Here is a 24297-nt window from a genome sequence, read left to right as displayed (position 1 = left end):
CACTAGTACACAAAAAATCATATCTCGTCATTCTATTTTCTTCTCTTATATCGAGTTTTATCCGTTTAAAGGTTTCGAGAGTGCCATCAAAATACTTTAATCTGAAAATGTTATCATAACTCTTATTTTTCCAAGCATTTGAAACTCATCTACCTCTTCTAATAAATGAAATCTAAAAATAATATGTGTCAATTTTTTAGAATGTCTCTTTGATACGTGATATTTTTCTATGATTTTTATTATTTTCTTTTTTATAGTAACAAATTAAATTCAATTCAAATTCAAAATTTGAAAATACAAAATTATATTCTAATAACATTATTATGTTCATTTTGCATAACAAATTAATTCATAATTACTTACAATCGACAATATCTTTGTTTTTTTTTTACATTTATTATTTTTTATCTATATATAAAATTTAAATATACCAACCGTGGTTTCCAAGGGTTATAACCTAGTTTTTCTAATAAATGATGGGGCAGACGACGGGTCGTACTGTCGGTGTAACGATTTCAACGGGTGTAATGTATCTTTGAATTGATTTCAGACGGCTTTGTTTACTCGTTCCATGTCTATTTATTGCATATGGTTTTTCCTTTCTTCTTTTTGACCATTGACCTCTCTCTCTCTCTCTCTCTCTCTCTCTCTCTCTCTCTATATATATATATATATATATATATATATATATATATATAATCACACATTCTCCTATTCAATTTCTTTCTTTTCATCAATTTCATTCATTTTTCTCTATTTCTTTTAATTTAATCAACCTCCGATCCAAATGGATTCTCGTAAAAAATCCAAATAATATGGTTCTAGCCAAATACGCAACTAGCGAAACGAAAACGATCATCAAGATTTCCCATTTTCTATTCTCGATACCCAAAATCCAAAGGCATATTATCCACAAACCCAAACTATCAACAACAATATAAACAAGTCTTCGAGGCAACAATCTTATAACCAATTTCGGCTTCCGCCAGATAATACTAGTTATAATATTTATTACAGTTCTCTCAATGGTTTCGGAAACCCAATAAAAGTATTCTCCTCCCAATGTCTTTTAATTTCACGATACTCAAAACCTAGAATTCGAAGAATCCAGTAAGGAACCCACTCCCTTCCAAAATGAACAAACAAATGACAACCCTGAAACCGTCGTGGAGATCGAACGAGATTATACAAAAAATAAACAAAAAAATGGACCGAAAAAATAAAAAGTTGGCTTTAGCTAAAGCGTTATCAATGTTTTTTGAGATAAGGTAAATGACAACCAACAACGGTTTGAGACATTACCATTTTAATGCTCAATTGGGAGGGTTGGATCGGACAGGGCATCAAATGATTTCAAAATGGCAGGAACTCCGAAAAATGTAACGTTTTCAATGCCATCTACAACCGAAAGTTGAACAATCTACCTAGCGGGCGATCTGAGGTCAATGTTTTAAAATTGGCACAAAGCAAGTATCGTGAGCTTAATAAAATAAAAGTTTTTCCTCATGAAAGAGTTTAGGATATTCTGAAACACTATGCATAACGGTTGTGGGTCATAAAAGCCAGTGAAAACCCTCCGCTCCCTTTATCAAAAAAGAACAAAAATATCATCTTCCAATGCCTACACAATCTCTTCTAATGCACAATTTCCACACGAAAACGAAAATGAAAATGAAAATTATCATCTTCCAAGACCTAAAAGTCGTTCATGTTGAAGACTCACCACCTTGAAGAAAATGAAAATGAAAAAAAAAATGATATCGTCATCCACACAATCTCCGACAGTAGTTGATTTTGTCAATGAAATCGATGGCATCCAATATGTAAGTCGAGCGGTTGCCGAAGAGAGAGAAAATATCGAGATGGAAAATTGTGAATCGTGTGAGAAATCAAGCAAAGGAAAGTTGGACTATTGGAGCGGAAGACGGACGGACAAGAAGTGTGTTGCAAACGTTGGTTAGAATGAAACAACAAAATGCAGAAAAATATACATGGGGTGTTGGAATTTATTTCAGAAATTTAATAATCATTTTAGGGATTTTAATTATCATGTATTTTTTTTTAAATTGTAGTTTTATCTTTTTAACTCCATACATAATAGTTTATTTTTAATCAAAAAATCTTATGATTTATTTTATTTTTAATTTTTTAGTTTTAAATTAGTAACATAAATTTAATTGAAAAAATAAATTATAAAAAATTGTGTGGGTTGAAAGAGATAACTATTATGAGTTTTCATGTATTATGAGATGAAAATGTGGAATGAAATGATAGCATTAATTAGACAAGTGGATTGAAGGATAGGAAAAATGAATGTAATCGAGTCGAGTTGTCAAACACTACCAACCTTGAAACTCGACTCAGGCCTTAATTTCAAGTTCGAGCTCGACTCGACTCAATTAATTACTAAGAAAATAAAATCACATTAATTTACAATAGAAATGTTATTAAGCTCGTGAGCAGGATTCGACTCTGATCCTATAATATGAAAAATATGAATAAAGCATAAGATAAATGTGTACATATAATATTGTTTATTTAAGCTCTTGAACTTCTTGAGCCACGTATTCCAATACTAAAGCTCGACTCAACTTAAACCGAGTTGATTTCGCGTATTTTTCAAGTCGGTCTCGATTATCTCACGAGTTGGCTCAACTCGGTTACATCCCTAAATTCAACCCTAAAAAAAGGCGAAAGTTTGCAATCGGAAGTAGGGTTTTGCAACAAATATATTATATTTCCAAAAATATCAGCAAATTATTCAATCAAAACATCTACTTTGCTTCGTTATTACTTCCTCCATTTCGAATGCAAAAAAGAAAAAGTACAGCTCCACTTTGGATGTTAAACACGTTATTGGTTTGACCTCAAATCTGGTACCCATTTTGAACTTTTCGAAAGAAGAATCAAAGAAAAGAAAGGTATCTTTCGAACTTTATTAAAAAAAAAAAAAAAACTTTACGTATGATGAAAATGTTGATTCTGAGGTGTACTTGATTATTTATATGTTGATTTTAAATTTACCAAACACCCTAAATGCTTAACGATCAAAAGTCTTAATGGAAGAACATTCCTTGTAGAAAACTAAAAAAATATTTGTTTATTTATATCAGTTGTTACACCCTATATGGATAAACATCATGTAACATAGTTAAAAAAAAACATTTTAGAGTGATGTAGCAATAGATTTGAATTCAGACAAACAAGTGTGCAATATCTTTTGACGTTTTTGAAGAGACTCGCGTTCATTTTGTAGGACATCAATTGCTCCCGGGGCTACAAACATATCCATAAATTTCTCATCATTTACACCGAATAAATCCAATCCAAGTGCCACCATTAGACGTTCACGACTATCCACATGAAAAAAAAATTAAAAACAAGTTTATAAAAACATGATATTTATAAAAACAAGTATATAGAAGAACCAATAGATGTACATTTTTAATGTTTTTGATGAAAGTGTTGAAAAAAAGAACATTGTATTTATGGCTACCTACATAAAGGTAACATATGAAAGCATTAAAAGCTGTAAAAGCTATGAATTATGTGATTTATATGAATAAAGTTTTCTAAGTTTTTGATGTATATCAAGTAACAACATGATATTTATGGCTACCCACATGGGAAAAAAAAAATTCAACAAGTCTACAAAAAAAAACATATAGGAGCTAAAAATATCGAAAAAAGTTTTTAAGTTTCGTAATTGAATAAAGTTTTGAACTTTGGATTGTGATGTTATACTGAATGAAGCTTTGAACTTTGTAATGTATATCGAATAAAACTTTAAAGTTTTTGATTTCTATCGAATAAAAAATCATCAAGATAAAAAAAAAAAAACATTTGAAACATTAGAAACATACCATGGGGTTAAAAAACCAGAATTCAATGCTGATGTCACACTCCGCTCAATCAAAACTTCACGAATTCGTGCAAAATGTTGTGAAGCCGATAAACAAATTTCAGAATACGAACAACCAGATCTCAAATTATTATTGTTACCATGAATCCTTGAAGGTCTTTTATAAATTTCATTTTCTTTTTTAATGACAAAATTATCATCAGATGGTTGGTCAGGCGAAGGGGTTTCGGGGATAGTCTTGTAAGCTTCTCGTGGGTCCACAAGTTTGCCAGGTGTCGTGTCCTTATTGGGTACGTTTTCTTTTCTAGATGTTTTCGTTTTATGTTGCGATAATTCAAGAAATAATGTTGAATGTCGATATCTGTAAGGAGTAATAGGATCGGTTTCATAACATATTTGAGAATATGAGCTTGTGACTGAATCGAGGTGATGGCGAACAAGTTGTTTGCATTCTTTCGAAAGATTTTGTATGAAAGAATTGTATGAGTGTCTTAAAGCGGCGTGAAATCCTATGTATCCCTCCATATCCACAATCTTTTTTGCATCTGTCAACAAAAAAAACAGTCACAATCATAGTCTCAAAAGTATCATGTGAGATGTAGATCGGGTACATAATGGGCCCACAAGAAGCCAAATCTACATTGGAACTTGCTAAGTCGACATTTTCAACATGTTTAATTAAGCACATCAACCCTAAAGAGCCCTTTTAATTTAATATGTTCGGTTATGGTTGAAATTTTGATCAAAAGTCAACCTGCCAACCCGGTTATATATATATATATATATATATATATATATATATATATATATATTATAGGTTATTGCTTAGTAGAATGTTATTTGGACAACTAATTTCTAGTTGTGAATTCTTTTTAGGAATATATACAATAAAATCCTAATATTTTCATCAAGAAAGTCTTAAACTTAATTTTTTTGACAGTAAAGTCTTAATTACCGGCAAATTTTAACACATTTATCCCTTTTTTTCAGGTTAGTCGGTAATTAGGACTTTATTGTCAAAAAATATAAAATTTAGGACTTTATTGTCAAATCGTGAATTAGGATTTTACTGTCAAAAAATAATGATTAGGACACTTGTCAAATCATTGAAAAGATTGGGAAATTTAATGGTATGATAGTCTAACCAGAGAAAGGGATATATATAGTAAAGTTCCAATATTTTCAACAATTTAACAAAAAAGTCCGAATTTTTTTTTTTTTTTGACAATGAAGTCCTAATTTACGATTTAAAAAGAAAGTCCTAAACTTTATTTTTTTACAATAAAGTCCCAATTTCCGGCTAATCGGAAAAAAAAGGGTAAATGTGTCAAAAATTGTCGGTAATTAGGATTTTACTATCAAAAATAAAATTTAGGATTTTCTTATCAAATCAATGAGAATATTAGGACTTTCGTGTATATATCCGTTCTTTTTAAATATTTGTAACTTATATAACTTAGTCTTAAACATTTTTTTATGTAATGTTCATTTGAAATTTAATTGAGTCAACCTATTAGATTTATATAATTAATTGCTAGTTGTGTATTCTTTTTAAACTTTTGTAACTTATATATTTATTTAAAACATGTTAGATGTTTATCTAAGAGGTTGGGTTGGGTTGAAATTTTCAATCTGTTTAATTTAAACAGATTGGTTGGGTTGGGTTGGGTTGGATTGGGAAATTTTCAAATCTGTCTATCTCAACCCAACCCAACCCTAAAGCCTAAACCCCAAACCATAAAGTTAAGGAGCTTACAATTAGCATGGGAGTGGTGATTTCTCTCAATAGCAAGATCAAAGAGGTTTCTCAACACAAAAGCAAGCCGTTCACAAGCAGTATCAAGCATCGGGGCAAGCCAAGACCGGGCAGCTGCCCGAGCAATCTCAGCAGCCGCCTCCACAATCCCTCTCCCGCCACCTCTACCCGCATGAGCAAGTATTATATTCGCCACCTATCAAACCACATTCAAAATCATATTATCCAAAAAAATAAAAATATAACTCGTCTTTAAGTGAATTTTATTCTTTATTTTTTATTTTTACCTTCTCTCGTGAAACAGGAGGGCATTCGATTGAATACGTAGCACAACGAAACTCATGCATAACTCTTTCAAAAGCAGCTCCACCATAAAGGCGAAGGCTACCATTAGGTGGCTTTATAGCATTCGAAACACCAGGCCAACTTCCAATTCCACTTTCTAATCTTTCCTCTTCTGTTGTTTTTCCCCATTGCTCTGGGTCAGGATCCACTGCTCCATCTATCAGTGATCCCTTCATCCAACAATAACAATAACAATAAGGGTAAATAGGTAAATACTACATGGATACTAACTATACAAAGTTAACGAAGAACAACTTTATACCAAATGGTTGCAGATAGAAGATGCAAACAACATTGATGATCTACGAAGATGAGCAACATCTGAAGTAGCTTGAATTTTGGAATCCATGGAGTTTAATTCGGTAGTGACTTCACTACAACGTTGTTGAAGCAATGCCAAAGTTGCTGGAGCAGCTTCTTTATATCTCTTTTGAAGCTCAGATTCAAGGTAATCTTTAAGACATGAAAACCCAATTTGGGATTTATATTTTTCTTCATCAAATCCACCTTTCACCGAGTTTTGTAGATGGTGTAATACATCAAGATCCACTTGGGAGATTTGGTGGCGAAATTCTTCATTTGAAACTGTTGATTTGTCTTTTGGTAGAGCTACAAAAAAGGGGCGTGTATTTTCTCCAAGGTAGCCACTTGCACTTAAGTAGGTATCCACTTCCCATCTTTCAGTGAATTCCTACAAGAATTATTACATTTTTTTAAATCTGTATAATTGGTATATTAGATTATAGATTAGCTTAAAAGGATTTTGAATGTTTGTGTATATACCCTGAGGCGATTATCAAATTTGGAGACAACAATTACAGTTCTTCGAAAAGTTGGATCAATTTCGCGAATGGAATCAAGCCATAAAGATGAGCACCATTCCACACTACTTTGTTGAAGGAATACAAGGATTCTGTGTGGTGGGGTAGCTAATGACTTCACCATTGATAGGATTTCTTCTGGTGTGCTCTCTGGTTCACCTTTTTTGGCCTGACAATTACAGTTTTTTAAGTTATAAGTATCATTAACATGTATGTAAATGTTGATGTTGATGTTGATTCAAAAACTTGTGAGTATATTGTATGTGTGTTACCTTGAGAACAAATCCAGGAGTGTCGATGATGGTGAGATTAGGGCAATGTGCATATTCAGCTCGCATTACAATTGGCTTAGGAGAGACTGCAGTTTTAGTCTTCTTCAAGAGTGTATCTGTTCTTGATTTGATGGTGTCTGCAACTGCAGATGCTGACATGATAGGAGTGCTATATTCCTCAGAATCCTCTTCCTGTTGTTTAAAGTGAAATTTGAGAATCAAACAAGAAATAACTAAAGTTGCAAGCAAATAGAAGCTCTTTCAATCATAAACCCTAACTACAAATTAACTTAATGCGTAACACACGATCATATGCAATTGGGGGAAACCGGAACTGACCTGAAATCGACACCTAGGATCGAGAGCAGTAGGATCATGAACCATCTGAAGTATGAGAGGTCTACGGGTACCCATTTCGACCTCGCGAACGTTAAATCGGAATCCCAGAAGTGCTTCGAGAAGCGAGCTCTTTCCATCAGACTGACCTCCAATGGCTACAATCTCAGGAATTGGAAGCTTTTCTCCAAATGCAACTGCGGCAGCTTGAAGGCGATTGTAGGCTTCGAATCGTGCCTTGAAGGAAGACGATGAGTCGGTGGTTTTCTGGTGAAAACGGTGGTGCTTCCTTGAAACAGATGAAGAAGAATTTTTATCGTTTAGTGTGGTTTTGGTTGGCGTCGTTAGGAAGCCATTGGAGGTCGCCATTGTAGAATGCAGAGAACTGGAGGGAGAGTTGGATTCAGTTTGAATTGTTCGAATTTGGGACATGATAGCCGTTGTATAATAAAGATAGTAAGTGGGCCTAAAAAGCCCATTTCTATATGTATATAACTATTAACTATATATCATCTTATTTATTTGATTATTATAAATTATTATATTGTATTTATTGTTTTAAGGAATTACGCTTAAAAAATCTATTTAGTTATAAATTTTTTATTTGATATTGATATATCTTTGTAAATAATTCAAATAATAATAAGAACAATAAACATTTCTATACAACATAAGTACAGAATTTTTTGTAATACATTTTTTGAAATATTTCTTTGGTTATTTTGTAATCTATTTACGTTGGAAGGTAACATTTTGTTAAAACAAATGTTGAGAGTTAGACTCTTTACTATAACAAATTTAACCATGAGGTCATTATTTTTCTTTATATTTTACTTTTTAATATATAGGGAAAAACGGAAAAATGGCCTAAAACTTCAAAACTTTTTAATAATTAACCCGTCAAGAAGCACATACATATCTCAATAGTCAAATTCAATACAACCTTAGAGAAACTATACAAGCATGTGAAACTAGCCCATTGAGTTTGCAATATTTTCCAAAACACCCCTTTGAGTTTAAACCAATGCCCACATTTCACCCATTTTAAGTTTCAACTTTCAAAATATCGATCAAGCATCATCACTAAGAAGAAGATCATAAAAAGCGTATGAGCTCAACTGCAAACTTTCCCTTCTTGGTTTCATTCACTTCTCCTATCTGTCGAAATGCAAAACACCAAGGTGTAATTTGACAAAACCAAAAAACTATGTGTTGTTTCTTTTTTATATAATAAACATATACATGTGTCTCTTTTTTGACCTAATACAGAAAAAACGACTTAACAACAGAAAGTTTGTAAAATGATATGCTTTCCCCATTAAGTCGTGACCTTTTACAAAACTCCCCTCACTTATTTTTCTTTCCATTTCCTCAAGTTTTTCGTCGTTGTCTTTTAAAACATCATTAATCCAGACAACATTTAGTAGGAAAAAGATAGTTTTGTGTTATCTAACCTTTAGTCTTCCTTTCCCACTTACAGATATCATGTCTCCACTTCTTATAGTTGTATTATTCTTCGACACAGTCACCCAATTCACACGCACATCCCCATCACTAAAACACAAGGCTCCAAAATTAATGCAAAAAAAAAAATGATTTTTTTCAAATAATATTAAGAAAATTGTCGTAAGGGTTGTACCTAATCAAGGCAACTAATTTTGATCTTGAAATCTTGAATCCTGCACTTGCTATGGCATCAATTCTCATAGAAGCTTCTACTGTTTTGAATGTTTTAGTCCTACAAAAAAGCGAGTTTTAGGTCAAGTTTATTACCCTAAAAAAATTTAAAAAGAAAAAAATAATATTTTTGTTAATGACCTTGGTGGTTCATATTCAAGGGCAATCAATGGCATCTTCTTACATGTAACGGGTACATTCCCAACCTATCATAGATAAAATTTATGTAAAATTGACCCTTATTTGATTATAGACTTATAACATATTCCCTTAAAAGTTGACTTTCAAAGTACATTCTCTAAAATAGAAATTGACCAAAGTCCATTCCTTTGTTACCTTATCGAGTGACATGGTAAGGAAGTCAACTAATTCGTGAACAACAAGAACATGAGCTCCTTTTTCACCCTACAACCAAACAAAAAAAACAATTGGTTTTCAACAAATTATATGTATTTTTCTTTTTCTTTTTTTCAACTTCACTTTTTGTTATTCGTGTATATGCAAATTAAACTTATGCAATCAGTTTTACTGTTTGTATCTTTTTACTGTCAACTTTATTGTTTGTATCTTTTTACTATCAGTTTTACTGTTTGTATCTTTTTACTGGTAGCTTCACTGTCTGTATCTTTTTATTTTTTTACTGTCAGTTTTATTGTCTGTATCTTTTTACTGTCAGCTTTATTGTCTGTATCATTTTATCTTTTTACTATCAGCTTTATTGTTGTATCTTTTTACTGTCAACTTTATTCTTTGTATCTTTTTCTTGTTTGTATCTTTTTATTGTAAGCTTTATTTTTGTATCTTTTTACCGTCAACTTTATTGTTCGTATCTTTTTACTATCTGTAAAAGCTTTACTGTTTGTGTCTTTTTACTGTCAGCTTTATTGTTTGTATCTGTTTTTCTAATATTACCTGCAAAAGAATGTCCCCTACTTTATCTCTTACAATCCCCGTGCCAAGAATAGAGCCAAGAAAGTCACCATGGGAACAAGGTTGAAACCCAAAGTTCCCCGAAATACTGATAAAAAAAAAATCAAAAAGAAATCAATATATCAAAGATCTTTAAACCCAAAATTTGAATCTAAAATGTAAAAAAGACAAAAATAACCCTGACCCACCTTATCGCCGCCACAACGTCGGGCTCGGTTGTCAAAGCTTCCGGATGCCCAACTGACAGCCGGCAACGTTCAGCCTCCGGGTAACCACCTTGAGAGAAAACCTTAACATCTGCTAACTTTTCTAAAATTACCATTGACTCCTTCAACACAGGTGGTGTGAGAAAATCCGTGTGAAGAACTTCACGCCTTAATGATGCCCGTTTTGCCTAATACAAACCGAAATTTGAATTCATAAGAATCAAAAATGGCTTTTTTTTTGTTTCGGGAAGCTTCAAAAGCAAAATTACCCTTTTACCCCTTGTCATGCATAGTTACCATTTCAAATATATGCTTCACTTCTTCATTAGCAACTCCCTTCAGTGAAACCTCAGAGTCACCCTTTATAGCTTGTGCCACATGACATATACCAATAGTCCCTAAGTTGAAATACAAAAGGAATCAAGATTTAGGGGTTTGACCTTTCTGAGGTCAAATCTAGTATTTCTAAAATGCAAAATTTATAGGTGTTGTTACACATTTAACACCAATTGTATCAGTATTTTGAGTTCCTGTTGTAAACAGTAAGTAGCGAGAATTGTTTTCAAGAAAACTTCCGGAATTCGCATGTAATTTTGAAGTTAAACGGTGAAATGTTGGACTTTCAAAGTGAAAGGATGATCAATTATTAACTTTCAGTACGTATACATTAAACCCATGACTAATTAACATAAAATTAAGAAGAAAGCAAGTAAATTTGACAAATCGTGACATCAATTGCAAAAAAAAAAAATTGAGAAGGGATATGAGAATTGATGATGAAACCTGAAGAAGTCAAAGGAGCATGGAATAAAGAGGGAGGAAACTTATGGTTGAGGAGTGTAAAATTAGGGCTAGGGATGATTTGAACGGCTCTTTTCAGAAACGGCTGTGCCGCGGCGGCGAAGCTCATTGATACCATGGCCGTCGTATCTGCCTTGTGCCGGAATCTTGCTTATCGTGCCAGTTTGAGATCGAATGAAACCGTTATTATCTTGAATTCGTGTTTGCTGCCACTCGTAAAGTTTGGCTCTTGAATGTTGGATTCGATAAGCAAATGATAATTAAAAAGATAGGCTTCTAAATTTTCAGTTTTAGCCTCAATTTTCTAGAAACTTTTTTTTCTTCCACATTTCATGTTTTTATTTTTATTTTTTTATTGAAAAACTTCATAAAAACTCAACAAATTTACGTTCTATCTAATGGATTATAACCATCAAACCGTTTGAAATCGATTACCTTGCATTTTTTGTTATGTAGGGTTTATCGAACTCAAAACCTTAAATTAAAGATTTTAAAAAATATAAGGGTTTTAACATAAAAAAAAAAAATATAATAATTTTTTAAGGATTTGATGAAAATATGTTGGGTTTTTGTAAGTTTTTTCCTTTATTATCTACATGTCATTGTTTCTCTTATGCCTACAACAAAATCAACTATAAGGTCATATCGCCTCATCATTCTTATCATTGATATTTTCTTCTAATGTCCTGATGAAAAAATATTTGTTTAGGTGGTTTGAGTATAACTCACAACCTAGAGTTTGTTTGTAGGTTGTGATGAGTATATCTCTCAACCTAGAGACGAATATAGGTCGTTTTTGTTAAAACCGTAAAAGTTTAATTTTTTCGGTTTCAAAACACATGGGGGTTGGTTTTTGGAAGATTGTGAGTTTTCGGTTTGAACTCATGGATTTGTGCGTTTATGGTTTATTGGGTTTTCGGGTTCAAACTCATTGAAAGTTCGTTGTTGTAAAAGATAAATGGTATTGAATCCAACTTAATAATACCTACCTAGATTATTTTCATTAGTTCTTAAACATAAAATATGTATAGTAAATAGAAATAATATTTAAAATATAATAAATATTAAATAATATATACGATGGACCGGATTTTAACCCCATGGATCGGTTCGGCTTTGATGGTGAGTTTATAATAAAAAAATTAAAAAAAAAAAAAAAAAAAAAAAAAAAAAACGACTGAACCAATAATATTGGTTTTTATAAAAATTCAATCCCACTTGGTTAGGTTTTCGATTTTTCGATTTGAGTTTTGTCGGTATGGTTTTGGAGTTTGTAACTTCGAATAAGTTCTATGAGCGAACAAGTGCTATCTCATCGTTTTTTTATTGATTTCTTTGTTCCTAGAAATATATTGATTTTGATTTTTTGGAGCCACTAAAATGCACTTCTTTGCCATTTGTGATGTCTTTCTCATTTAAGAATACATAATGATACTAGTATTTTAGGGTCTTTGAGTTTCAAGAACATAGAAGAGACATTTATGTTGAATAATTAAAGGGATAATACCATAAAAGTGTTTAAGTTTGACAACGTTTTTAACCCAAGTACGATTTTTTGTGTGGAAAAGAACAAAAGTTAAGAAGTATTTTTCATTATTGGCATTTATTAGGTTACCCTAAGCTTAGTTCGTTACTTATTCTTACGTAGCTTCCAACATAGTCATTAAACCCTTAATGGTGTTAACATGTCTCCCGCTTACAACCGTTATACCTTAAAAATATTCATAAGACAAAATTGCAAAAATGGTCCTTATGGTTGGTAAAATTCTGCGGTTTTAGTCTAAAAAAGTTTGGTGGTGCATCAATGGTCCAATTTTGGATCGTTTTAGTGTTTTTGGACCCTATACACTTAAAATGACTATTATACCCTTTAGATTTGTATTTTTTATTTTTTATATTTATATTAATGTTTTTAAATAATTAAAAATACAAAAAGTATCTCTCTCTCTCTCTCTAAGAGTACCCACTGCAACCCTCTCAAGAACTCCCAACATATCCCAACATCGTTCACCACCATGATCCACCTGCTACCAACGCCGTTCACCACCACTATCGGTTTGCCATCATCGCCATTTATCACCACCATTCGCATGCCATCGTCGTTGTTCTCCACCATCCTCTTAAGAACACACAAAAAATCTTTCTTTATCTCTCCTCCTGCCACTATCTACATTCCCCCACCACCATTCGCCGCTAACCATCTCCATCTTCCCCGCCCCTACATCTCCTTCCTTAACCTGATAAGCCTTCACCAACAACCACCAAACCATCGGTCATCAAATTTTTCTAGAAAACCCTACCAGATGCCTCTCCCTCCTAGATCTTGCCAGAAAAATCAAACCAAAATTAGCCACCAATCACCACCATAAACACTCATCCATCCCTCTTAAACCAAGAAAATAACCACCCAATACCACCATTGTTAAATGCCATGAGCCTAGCCACAAATTTCACTGCTCTTAATCATCTCAGTCCCGCCAAATCATCAGAAGAAAGACACCCCTATTGTTGAACTGACATCTCTATTTAGAACAAAGAAAAAGAAATAGGATGTAGACTTGTAATCGGTTCAGAAAAAGACACCAGGTGGGTGTCGATCAATTGTGAAAAAATAGAGACGTGGGGTGAACCAGGGCAATATAGGTCAAGAAAAAACCCAACCTCTCCCATCACCTTCTTCATCTTTAGATTATGAGATAATTTCCAAACCCCGACCCTTCATGTTCGTCTCCTTCTTCTGCAGAATCAAAAACTGTGGAGATTTACGGTTTTAGTTACAGGTGTTATCACAGATGTGATAGTGGCAGGATGGTGGTTGTTGGGGGTGCGAAGGAGAAGCATGGAATGATGATGATTGCAATGGACCTGGTAGACAACACCTTCAAGAACGAGTTGGGTTTTTTTATCTGGAGGATCATAAGGAGAGAGAGAGAGAGAGAGAGAGAGAGAGAGAGTTGGGTGGGGTGTGGGGATGATAATTTCAGATGAAGTATTTCTTTTTCTTTTTTTTAAATAAAATAATAATAAGTTAAATAAAATAAGTCAAAAGGGAATATTTAAGGGCATATTGGTCATTTCAGATGGAGTATGGACCAAAACCATACAGAAATACCAACCGTAGGGACCAAAACCACACAAAGTTTTCGAAATTGGACCACTATTGCACCGCAAATTTTTTTTTTTGGACCAAAACCACATAATTTTGCCAACCACAGGGATCATTTTTGCAATTTTGTCTATTCATAATGAAAATAGAGTTTAAGAATAAGCAAACGGGTAAGTGATGACACTTCGGGTTCTATAATTGGTTATCCGGGTGTTGCATCTAGCTCATATGTCTGTTAGGTGTGCGTTGTGGTTGGATCCCGACTATGAAACCTAAGCAATATCGCCCTTCTCGACAGGTGGGTCTTGCAGTCAAGCTCCCTTCTGCCTTTGCACTCGAGGGTCAATCTCCGTCCCGCCTCTGTTACCTTTTGGGAGGCCTACGCCCCATAGAAATTGTCTATCTGAGACTGTCCCTTGGCCCGTACGTCCTGACACAAGGTTAGAATTCAAGAAAGAAGATTGTTAGGTTTGTCCCATGAACTATGCCTTGGGAGCAAGCTCTCAAATCAAGTTAGATTGTCAGTGTAAAGAGAACCAACTCCACCTAGTGAGGTGAAAAGGCCTGTGTGGAGATAAGGATGTCTCCATAAGAGAGATTGAAGCGAGTGAAGACCACACCCTGGAGTGCTTGGAAAATATTGTTATTTATAGGATGGGAAGGGATATCCACAACAATATTATATTAGCTAGTATACTAGTCTACTAATATAATATTAGGTGTTGTGTTATTGCCAAATCTTTATCTATTATTCCTACCTTATTTAGAATATCCTACTTTTTTATCCTTCCATCATTTCTATTCTTTCGTCCTTTCTATCCAACCATTTTATCATTCATTTCTATCCTTCCATTATATCGTTCCTTTCTATCCTTCTGTTAGGGAGGTCTAGGGACGATCCACCATCAGTAAGATTAAGCTTGTTTAATCAGAAATTTTTTTGGGTATTTAAAGTAGTTATGTGAAGATATATATTGACAAAGTAAGTTTCTTTAGTGCCATATCAATGTCATTTTAGTTATTTAGCTTTAGTCTTGGTTTCTTAAATGTGTAATTTACATTCTTTGGCACTATGGCTGTGTAACATTGTGTATGTATCAATAATGGGTTCGGCAGATGACGATATGATTGACCCATTTGCTCGATTAAACAAACTTTTCTTCCGAATTAAACAAAGTGGCTTAGAGCTTCATGGCATTTTACATGGGTCATGATTACAACACAAGATAAGTGTAAGGACACCTTTTTCTCAATATTTTATTGAGCAATGATAATTACATAATGTTTATGAGAGATATGGAAGATGAAATATGAGCTCAAGTTTACCATACTAATGATGGAAAAAATGAGAAAGAAATGAGGGGCAAATGAGTAGTACCAAATATAGGATTCAATATGATCGCATTAAATTGCATTTGTTGGTGCGTTTATATCAGAATCGCATCATTAAACATTTAGTTCCCTCCTTCAATTTCGTTCCCGGGCAACGGTTTTCCCATTCAATAGGTGTGAGATCAACGGGCACCGTTTTGGTTTTTTAACGATGCGGTTTTAAGTTACCACCGCACCAAAAAAGAAAAACTCATCACACTATTAAATAGCTTTTGTACTAGTGAATCAAGGATATAACTGACACTTATAAACGTTCAAGAATGTTTAAATTTGGGACTCTTGTTTTACCTAAGAGACAAAAATTGCAACAAGCCTAAGGTTAAAAACAAGGGAGATAAAAAATCAATTGTGTGGTATCTATATGTCAATTTTGTATGGCCAAAAATAGGCCTGATAGTTAATCGAATGTAAGTTATGTGCCCAATATGCAAAGATTTGGGACTATGGGCATGGGTTGCTTTAGATTAAACACATGTCCATCATGTAAGGTTGGTGTAATTATAAATCAAGATGGAAATAATTAGTTTCAAATACTTGTATATGTTTCAAGGCTTTGAGTGATGTGTGTGTGTGTGAGAGAGAGAGTGTGTGTGTGTGTGAGAGAGAGAGAGAGAGTGTGTGTGTGTGTGAGAGAGAGAGAGAGAGAGAGTGTGTGTGTGTGTGTGTAGGATAGTCATTGGTTTGGATGGTTACTTTCTCAAAGGTGAGGTAAATGGAGAATTGTTAAATACAACAGGGAGAGATGCAAATAACCATGTATACCCAACAACATAGATTGTTATTGATCTAGAAAACAAGTCTAACCGGACTTGTTTCTGAAACTCTTAAATGAAGATCTTGACCTAGATAGTGAACAGGATTGGTTGCGATCTTAAACCAACATAATGCAATGTTTTCTTTATTTCTTTATATCCATTATACTAATAAATAGTAGCCACATTACAGACCTTTATAGTGGCTTCTTGAATCAGCTAAAGACATTTTTCCCATGTGGAGAACAAACAATGTGCTCGACACATTTATACAAATTTTAGGAAAGCTTACATTAGCTTGGAATATAATACATTTTTTGGGCAGCATCCATAAGGAGTTTTTTACTGAAACATGATAAAGCATAAAAAAAATATATTTACTAGTATATGGTATTTTGAAAAATGTTTTTCAAAAGATGTTAAATAGATGTGGACCCTTATTTCTATTTTTGCTATTAAAATGAACTAGCAGTTTCTCCATCTCTCTTATATATAGTCGGGAATACATCATTGTTTTTTAAGAGGGTATTTGGAATTACATTTTGAAACATTTATTTAAACCTACAACCATAAGTCAATAAGTCTTCTTTAAAAAATATTTGGATTAAATTTTATAGTAAAAAAATCAATAAATTATTTTTTTTAAAGAGAAATTAAACATCCTTTTATTTTTATTCCTACTTATCCTCCTAGGAATATGAAGTAATGACAAATATCTTAAAATGTTAATAGTTTTATTAAAATTGGACACATGTTATAATTTCACATGGATAGAAGCAGTGACTGACGGATACAACCATTTTTAGCGGGGTGTCTTGCCCCCACTTAAAAGGGTGTACCACCATATATTATATGGAAAAAATATTTTTTTTAGAAAAATTTACATATATGGTCCCCATTTTAACATTTTTGGCACCCAATTTGAAAAAAAAAAAATTATTCGAAAGTTAATATATAATTACTATTATTTATATATTAATTAATTTTTGTATAAAATGCTCCCCACTACACCGAAGTTTCAGATAGGAGGTAGGAATAAATGGTATAAGGATATTTAATTTTTCTTTTTAAAATTTTTACTATCTTTTAACTAGTATTTTAGTTTTTACAACCTAAAAAATTATAAGAGATTTTGAAAAGTTAGATATTTTAACATATTAAAAACTTTTTTAAGGGCTTATGAAAAGTTATTTTAAAATCATTTTGTCAAAAAAAATTTTGACTTAATGAATTTTCAAAAGCTCAATAAATTAATAAGTTTTTTTTTTAAATTAAATTTCAAACACCCTCTAAAGAATCGGGTCTATTTGGTTTTTGATTTATTTTAATAGAGTTGGATATATAAGAAAACCTTTTTGGTAAATAAGAAAACCTTTTTAGTTTTTACCATGTTTTTATAAATAAAATTAAAACCACAACATAATTTTTTAGAAGTACTATCCTTGGTAGAAAACTCACTTGATAACTAGTTTAAAAAAACCGTTTCAGATATTTTGTCTTCTAATCATCACCTAACAAAATAATAACAATAACAACCACCTTTATCACATAACATTATCATCATGTTTCTTATCAAAAAAACCAAAATGTCAAAATTACACTAACCCCAAAAAAAAAAGAAAAAAACAAGTTCTACTTCTCAAGTACATGTTTCCAACTACCTCTTTCTAAACCATATATCAAGTCCTCAAACTTCAAATACAAAATATAAAAGAAAACAAAAGAAAGAACGAATCCAAAACTAAAAAAAACGACATTACTTTCAAGATCGATTCCAACTCCGATTCCGGCCCATTCCTCCGATTCCCTTGTCTACGCGTAAAACTTATACCCGACCGCTAAAAGCACAACAACAATGGCAGAAGCAGCAGCAGCATAATAATACATGTAGTTGTTTGACTTCTTACGTTTAAGTATCACTTTTGAGATCGATTCCGGTCCTTTTCCCCTCATGCTTCTGCTTCTTATTTTTGTATTATTCTCTTTCCGCTCTTTGGACTTCACCGGAATCTTGACTGTTTCGGTCGCCTTTTCTTCCTCTGGTGCCTCTGCCGCCTCTTCCGCCACTGCTTCCTCCGCCTCTGCAGCTGGTGTAGATGCCTGCATCTTCTTCTTTTCCTTCTTCTCCTTATCCTGTAGCAAATCACACAAACCTCATTAATGGAATGAGTGATTACCACAAATAGGGTAATGGAATGAGTCATTAGATTCCATGATGGAATGGGAAAAAAAAACACTAGTGTTTAGGAGTGAAAATTGACAAAATGGAAGGAATTTTTTGTTCAATTCCATCTGACAAAACTAACAGCAATTCTGTCTTTCCAACGGAATGAACCATTCCATGGAATCTGTGATTCCATTCCAATGGAATGGTTAGTTACATTCCATGATGGGTATGGAGTGAACCAAGAAAATGGAAGGAATGGTTAGTACAATTCCATCCAACAAAAACAAAAAGTTTTTCTTTTTTTCATTCCAACGGAATCAATGATTCCATTCCATACCTTGAGTTTCTTTTCGGCTTCCTTCTCAGCTTTCTTTTTGGCTTTGAATGCCGCTTTTTCCGCAAGCTTCTTCTTTCTTTCCAAAGCTTGTTTTGCTTTTGCAATCTCCTCCTCCCTCTTCAACTCCTTCAATTTCGACTCATCAACTTCTTTCACTTCTGGTTTCTTCTCCACCCTAAAAACTTCCTCCTCCTCTTCTTTTTCTTCAACTTTTCCCTTTTTACCCTTCACAACACCATTTGCATTCACCTCTTTCTGGGCTTTATCATCTTTTTCTTTCTCAACCGGCGTCGGAGGTGGCAGAGGAACAGGATCTTCCTTCGGTTGCTTCGCCTTCGGCTTTGCTACAACCTCCGCCTCCGGAACCGGAATCGGTGATTCCGGTGCAATCAACGGCTTCTCTCCGGGATTCCTCATACGCCCATCTTTGCTTAGTTGTCGAATATCAAGCGATTGCAATATTCTTTTCTCATAATCTTCTCTAAACGCTTTACTCCCATTCCATTGTAACATAAACTTGTCCACCTCCGAGGTGGAAAGCTCTTTAAGGGCGTTTACGTCTTTTTCCGCCGCCAGCCTTCTCGCGTCATTCAAGAGAGTTCGGTTCTGGTAAAAACAAGTATTCTGAAAAAAAAACACAAAACCCAAGTAACTATCAAACAATGTCACAAAACACAAAATATATTATTATATATCCATAACCAAAAAGACCAAATTACCCCTTCTTCACGTTTATTCCTCAACTCACGAATCTTGTCATAGACTTTGTCCCTTTTCTCAACAACCGCATGCAACTCCTCCTCTAGAGATGCAATCACACCATTTATGGCCTCTTTTTCAGCCTCAAGTGTCTTCACTTTTGCCTTTATAGCTTGTTGATCTTTGCGGACCCCATCAAGATCTACACCAATAAGCTAAGAAAAAACAAAGAAATCATAATAAAGATTAATAAAGTTTGTTTCTTTTTTAATATGGCATCATTTTTATAAAAAATGGTTTGACTTACTTTGACCTGGTCTTGAATGGCATCTTTTTCACCAACAGATTTCTGAACTTCAGCCCTCATAGCAGCATTGGCAATAACTTTATCTCTTGTCCCTTCAAGTTGTTTGATTTCTCTAATGATTTGTTTTTCTTCAGTTAGAGTAATACTTTCATGTTGAATGCGATATTGCATACTCTTAATCTACATACCAAAAAAAAAAAAGAACATTCATAAACAAGAAAACAACTTTCAAGAATTTAATTCTTTAACTATATATGTTGAAAACAAGACTTACAACATCATTAAGCTCAGCCTCAGATGAACAAATGAAACTTCTATTGTCTCTATTGGCATCTCTTGGACCCCTTAACTTACCTAATGCTTGTTGTAGAGGCTCAATTTCTTTCCTTTTCTCATCCATGATTGACCTAAATTGGTTTTTCTCTTCAACTAAAGCCTTCAATTGGCCTATCACTTGTGCTCTTTCAGTCTACAAAAGTCAAGAAAATAGTAAGACAATCATTTACACAATAAGTAAGATCAAGATTGATAAAGATTAACTTTTTCTTTATTACCCTTTTTGCCCTTAGCTTTTCAGTGATGGGATCACGGGCCTGATTAAGTTTTCTAAGCTCCTTATCAGCCTGATCGAGTTTAGCTTTCAGGTTTTGGTCTTCAACTGTTCTGTATTTAACAAAATAAACCGAGTGAAACTTTTTTGCTTCTGGCCATTCATCAACTGCATTGTTTGGAAAGCTGATTTCGGGTGTTTTTTCTACTCGAACAGAATCAGATTCATTTTCAGCAACATTTCCATTCTCTTTCTTCCCATTCTCAACAGACACATGGACCAAATCAGACTCACCATCGATACCCATGATTTCTTCAAGATATGATAACTTGAATAAGCCTTAAAACTCGAAAATCCTGATGAAATAAGAAGAAAGGAATCAGTCAAAATAGATAAGATAACACCTTTTTTATTCAAATTTGTGAAAATCAATCGGGTGCTTCAATCTAAGGAAAGTTTGTTCATTTTACAGTTTATCTTAATGATCGGTACTATTACAACGAAATTGATTCTCGAAATCTGATTGCTTTTAATCCAAGGTAATCAAAAGTTTTGAATTATAATCGGTTGTTTGCTAAATAAACTTCACTTCGTAAATCAGTTTAAAGGCGCATCCAAGACGATTTTTCTTGTTCTTCATCGTATGAAATAGAGGTGATGATTAAACATTTATTAGTGACAATCAATCAAGTGAATCATCCCCGAAAAGACAAGATCCGGAATCAGGATATATATAGGTCATAAATCTTCGAAAACAATCAATCAAAAGAAACAAGAGTTCACTCGCGTCCATTCATCGAGATTAATCGGAATTCAAAACCAGATACAGATATGAGAAATCAAAAACCATTTAAGATCGTAGGCTTGACGAGATTTGAATTGTACACATCAATAAACCAAAATTCAAAAATCCCAGATCCGATTCAACAAGAATTACCCCAGATTATCCACAAGGATCGAGATCGATACGAATAAACAAGGAATCAATGGAAACGGATAGGGTAGAAAGAAACGAAAACCAAAAACAGTAAAATTACAGAAATGAATAAATAGATATGAGAAAACAGTCTTACCAGAAATCGAAAGAACAGAAGATGTATTACAAGTGAAGCCTGATTTGGGTAAAAAGCATCCCTGATCGAGATACAAAAATGGTCAGCGAGGGTTGATAGATCTCTGTGCCTTTTGGGAGTTTGGGGTTAGAGAGAGAAGAAGGTCCGGCGTTTACCGATTGTGTGTGTATATATAGATGGATGTAGTGAAAGTAGTCGGCTCCTTTTGGTTGTATGTAAATTAATAGTTCTTTTTTTTTTTTTTTCTCATTTTAGATACTTCAACAAATAAAAGTAAAAAAAGTGGATTGTTATTTTTGTCATTGATTTGCCTAAAATGAAAAAAATTCTAAGTATATTGTTATTTTTAGTATAGAATATAGAGAATAGAATCATAATAGCTATCTCTAGAATATTTTTCTAGAAAATAGCCATGAATATTAGGAAAATGTCTCACATAACCATAATTTTGACCAACACAATGTCTGTCATTTTCTGAGGCGATGACTATAAAAATTTTAGGTTGACTGCAAAAATCTAATTTTTTTTTCTTTGAACTTTCATAAATCTTTTATACCAGTATATATATATATATATATATAATCTTTTTCATTGTGTTTTTGTAACATCAATGGTCATATATATATATATATATATATATATATATATATCCAAAAGATATGAAAATGATCCAACTTAGAACTTTCATAATTTTTTATATGAACTTCGTTTAAGCTTTTTTCATTGTATTCTTTGCAACAATGGTTATTCATAAACATATTGTAACACCCCAACTTTGTAAGACTTTTACAAACTTATTTTTATTACAAAAACACTAGGATTAGTCGTGTATACAAGATTTATTTTACAAAAGTTCATAAGTGTTTATAATTTTACAATATTTAGGGGTATTACAAACCGGATACAAAACCATAGTCAAGTAGAATATCTTACATGGGGCCTCAGACTTTTATTCTTTAAATATTACTTATTTTTCATCTGAAGCTTATGCACCTGAGATATATGGCATACAAAAAAAATACGTAAGACAAATATTTCAAGTGAGTTACTTGGGTTTTTGACACAATAATGTTCATATTCTCATTTGTAAATTTTTTTCTTTAATATATATATATATATATATATATATATATATATATATATATATATATGAAATGTTATGCATGAAATGCATACAACAAGACAATGTACTGACAGTTTACTTTATTTATCTGTTTTGTCACCCTAGCATGACATACCACTCTAGCGTGGTATTTGCCCAAGATAGGAAGAACATATCAACTTATAATAGCAAAAGACATCTACTTCGCGAAAGGAGGTACCACCCGATAGAGTCTTAATCCCCTTTCTAAGATTTATGTCTGGACCTGTAGTCAACTTTTATGCAGTCACAATCAATGTATGATGGACACCACTTTTCTTTTGACTTTTTAAACACACAATTGCCTTCCAAAGAGAAGTCTACCTCCTCCTACTAATCTCAAGCTTTGTCCTTCAGAGGATAGGAGGAAAATCTGACATTCGACCCCTCGGGACAGAAACTCGTCCAAAAAGCATTAGCCATAACCACTAACCATCTCCTACTGGCAATAGGACCCTTCCCCCCAAAGAACTCGAGAGCTCCACAAGCATGGAACTTACGGAAAGAAAGAGCATGAGCTCCAATAATAGCCATAACCTCAGCACGGAATGCGGTAAGACGCTCATCCAAAATATCCAAAATCCTCTCTTTGACCGTAACAAAGATTATAAGAGTCTGCTCAAAATACTGCATGTAATATCCAATGAGATGAACTCTCACATTTGCTCATCAATCGGCTCAGTACCTGCACCTGAGCCGGAACTACAACATGAACCCCATTCCTGAGTGCTCATCACCATACTGAAAAACAACCATGCAAACGATCAGAACATCCCCACGAATCCTCATCTCATAGGGTTCCTAGATTCACCAAGACTCTCCCTGATTTGAGTATGGATCTTATGATTTCAGTAGTACAGGCCCAATACGTTACACCCCCCAAACCAGAACGGCGGAAACGTTCGGGGGCGGATGACTTCATGTGGTAACGTAACAAATGAATACATAGTACAGAAAGCAATACAACCATCATATATATAATTGAAAGTTTACATTGTTCAAAAGAGTACATGTTCAAAACCAATTACAATATGATGCCAAAATATGAATTTAAACTAGTGTCGCAGCGTTTCTTCTTCAAAAGTTGTTTAGTACCTGTAATTACTGAGTCCCTGGGACATATAAGTAGTTTTGAAAGAGTAGATCAGCATTTAAGCTGGTGAGTTTCATAAGCATTTAATGATAGTATTTGTATGAAAATGAAATGGTTCGTTTTTGTTTGTTAGTCTCTAGAAAATCCCATATTTTCTACTGGTATAAGCGTAGCCTTAAATCAAGACCAATATATGTTAAAAAGTTGATGTTTTCCCATCTATGATTAGTGGTTAGAAGTTCCAATCTTATGTAACAATTGGGTTTTTCATGCATAAAGTAAATGAATTTATGTACGTATAAAGCCTCCATTACATCTGAAAAACCCCGTAAATCATTGTGTTTTTAATACTCTATGTGAATTTTATAACCATGTTATTGACAAGGAATGCGTATACACAACGTTCTTCAGGCGTTGGAATGTTCTGACGTTTGTCACCCCAAATGGTGTACTGTAGCTAACAGTCAGGGTGCGGGGTTGTCAATCCCATATAGATCTATACACAAACACCATGCTCCCCCTCCAAAGGATTCTGGTATATAATACAGGACTTGAAATGTGTACTCGAGCGTATGTGAAGTTTAATGTCTCACAAAACTTTAGTATAAAACATATTTACATGTGAAAATATTCGTTTGTTATTGTATATGAAAGTAGCTTCTTGAAATAGTATT

General features: G+C 33.4%; 3 protein-coding genes and 1 long non-coding RNA gene across 4 annotated transcripts; all 4 read right to left on the bottom strand.

Moving 5' to 3' along the window:
- Window positions 1-3074: 3074 nt before the first annotated feature.
- On the bottom strand, window positions 3075-7819 carry LOC145014049 (dynamin-related protein 5A-like). Its single transcript, XM_078972411.1, has 8 exons — window positions 7396-7819; window positions 7057-7248; window positions 6747-6953; window positions 6226-6654; window positions 5906-6133; window positions 5619-5814; window positions 3864-4407; window positions 3075-3353 (listed from the first exon to the last, which is right to left on the bottom strand). The coding sequence occupies exons 1-8, from the start codon at window positions 7759-7761 to the stop codon at window positions 3167-3169; spliced, it is 2349 nt and encodes a 782-aa protein (XP_078828537.1). The 5' UTR covers window positions 7762-7819; the 3' UTR covers window positions 3075-3166.
- A 436-nt stretch (window positions 7820-8255) lies between these two features.
- On the bottom strand, window positions 8256-11256 carry LOC145018647 (RNA-binding S4 domain-containing protein). Its single transcript, XM_078976520.1, has 9 exons — window positions 10989-11256; window positions 10503-10603; window positions 10188-10393; window positions 9982-10087; window positions 9406-9474; window positions 9211-9275; window positions 9032-9130; window positions 8847-8946; window positions 8256-8550 (listed from the first exon to the last, which is right to left on the bottom strand). Exons 1-9 carry the CDS (start codon window positions 11122-11124, stop codon window positions 8488-8490), a joined length of 945 nt encoding a protein of 314 aa, XP_078832646.1. The 5' UTR covers window positions 11125-11256; the 3' UTR covers window positions 8256-8487.
- Window positions 11257-14051: 2795 nt separating this feature from the next.
- Window positions 14052-14744, bottom strand: LOC145017734 (uncharacterized). Its single transcript, XR_013666639.1, has 2 exons — window positions 14659-14744; window positions 14052-14542 (listed from the first exon to the last, which is right to left on the bottom strand). It is a non-coding gene; the product is annotated as an uncharacterized LOC145017734 (long non-coding RNA).
- A 3035-nt stretch (window positions 14745-17779) lies between these two features.
- On the bottom strand, window positions 17780-21555 carry LOC145014558 (proton pump-interactor 1-like). Its single transcript, XM_078972948.1, has 7 exons — window positions 21390-21555; window positions 20321-20672; window positions 20041-20235; window positions 19767-19946; window positions 19480-19674; window positions 18761-19384; window positions 17780-18389 (listed from the first exon to the last, which is right to left on the bottom strand). Exons 2-7 carry the CDS (start codon window positions 20621-20623, stop codon window positions 18069-18071), a joined length of 1818 nt encoding a protein of 605 aa, XP_078829074.1. The 5' UTR covers window positions 20624-20672; window positions 21390-21555; the 3' UTR covers window positions 17780-18068.
- Window positions 21556-24297: the final 2742 nt, after the last annotated feature.

This window comes from Lactuca saligna, chromosome 9 (assembly GCF_052625555.1).
Source record: "Lactuca saligna cultivar CGN05327 chromosome 9, ASM5262555v1, whole genome shotgun sequence".
NCBI classification, from domain to species: Eukaryota; Viridiplantae; Streptophyta; class Magnoliopsida; order Asterales; family Asteraceae; genus Lactuca; species Lactuca saligna.
This window is presented reverse-complemented; position numbering and strand designations above follow the sequence as displayed.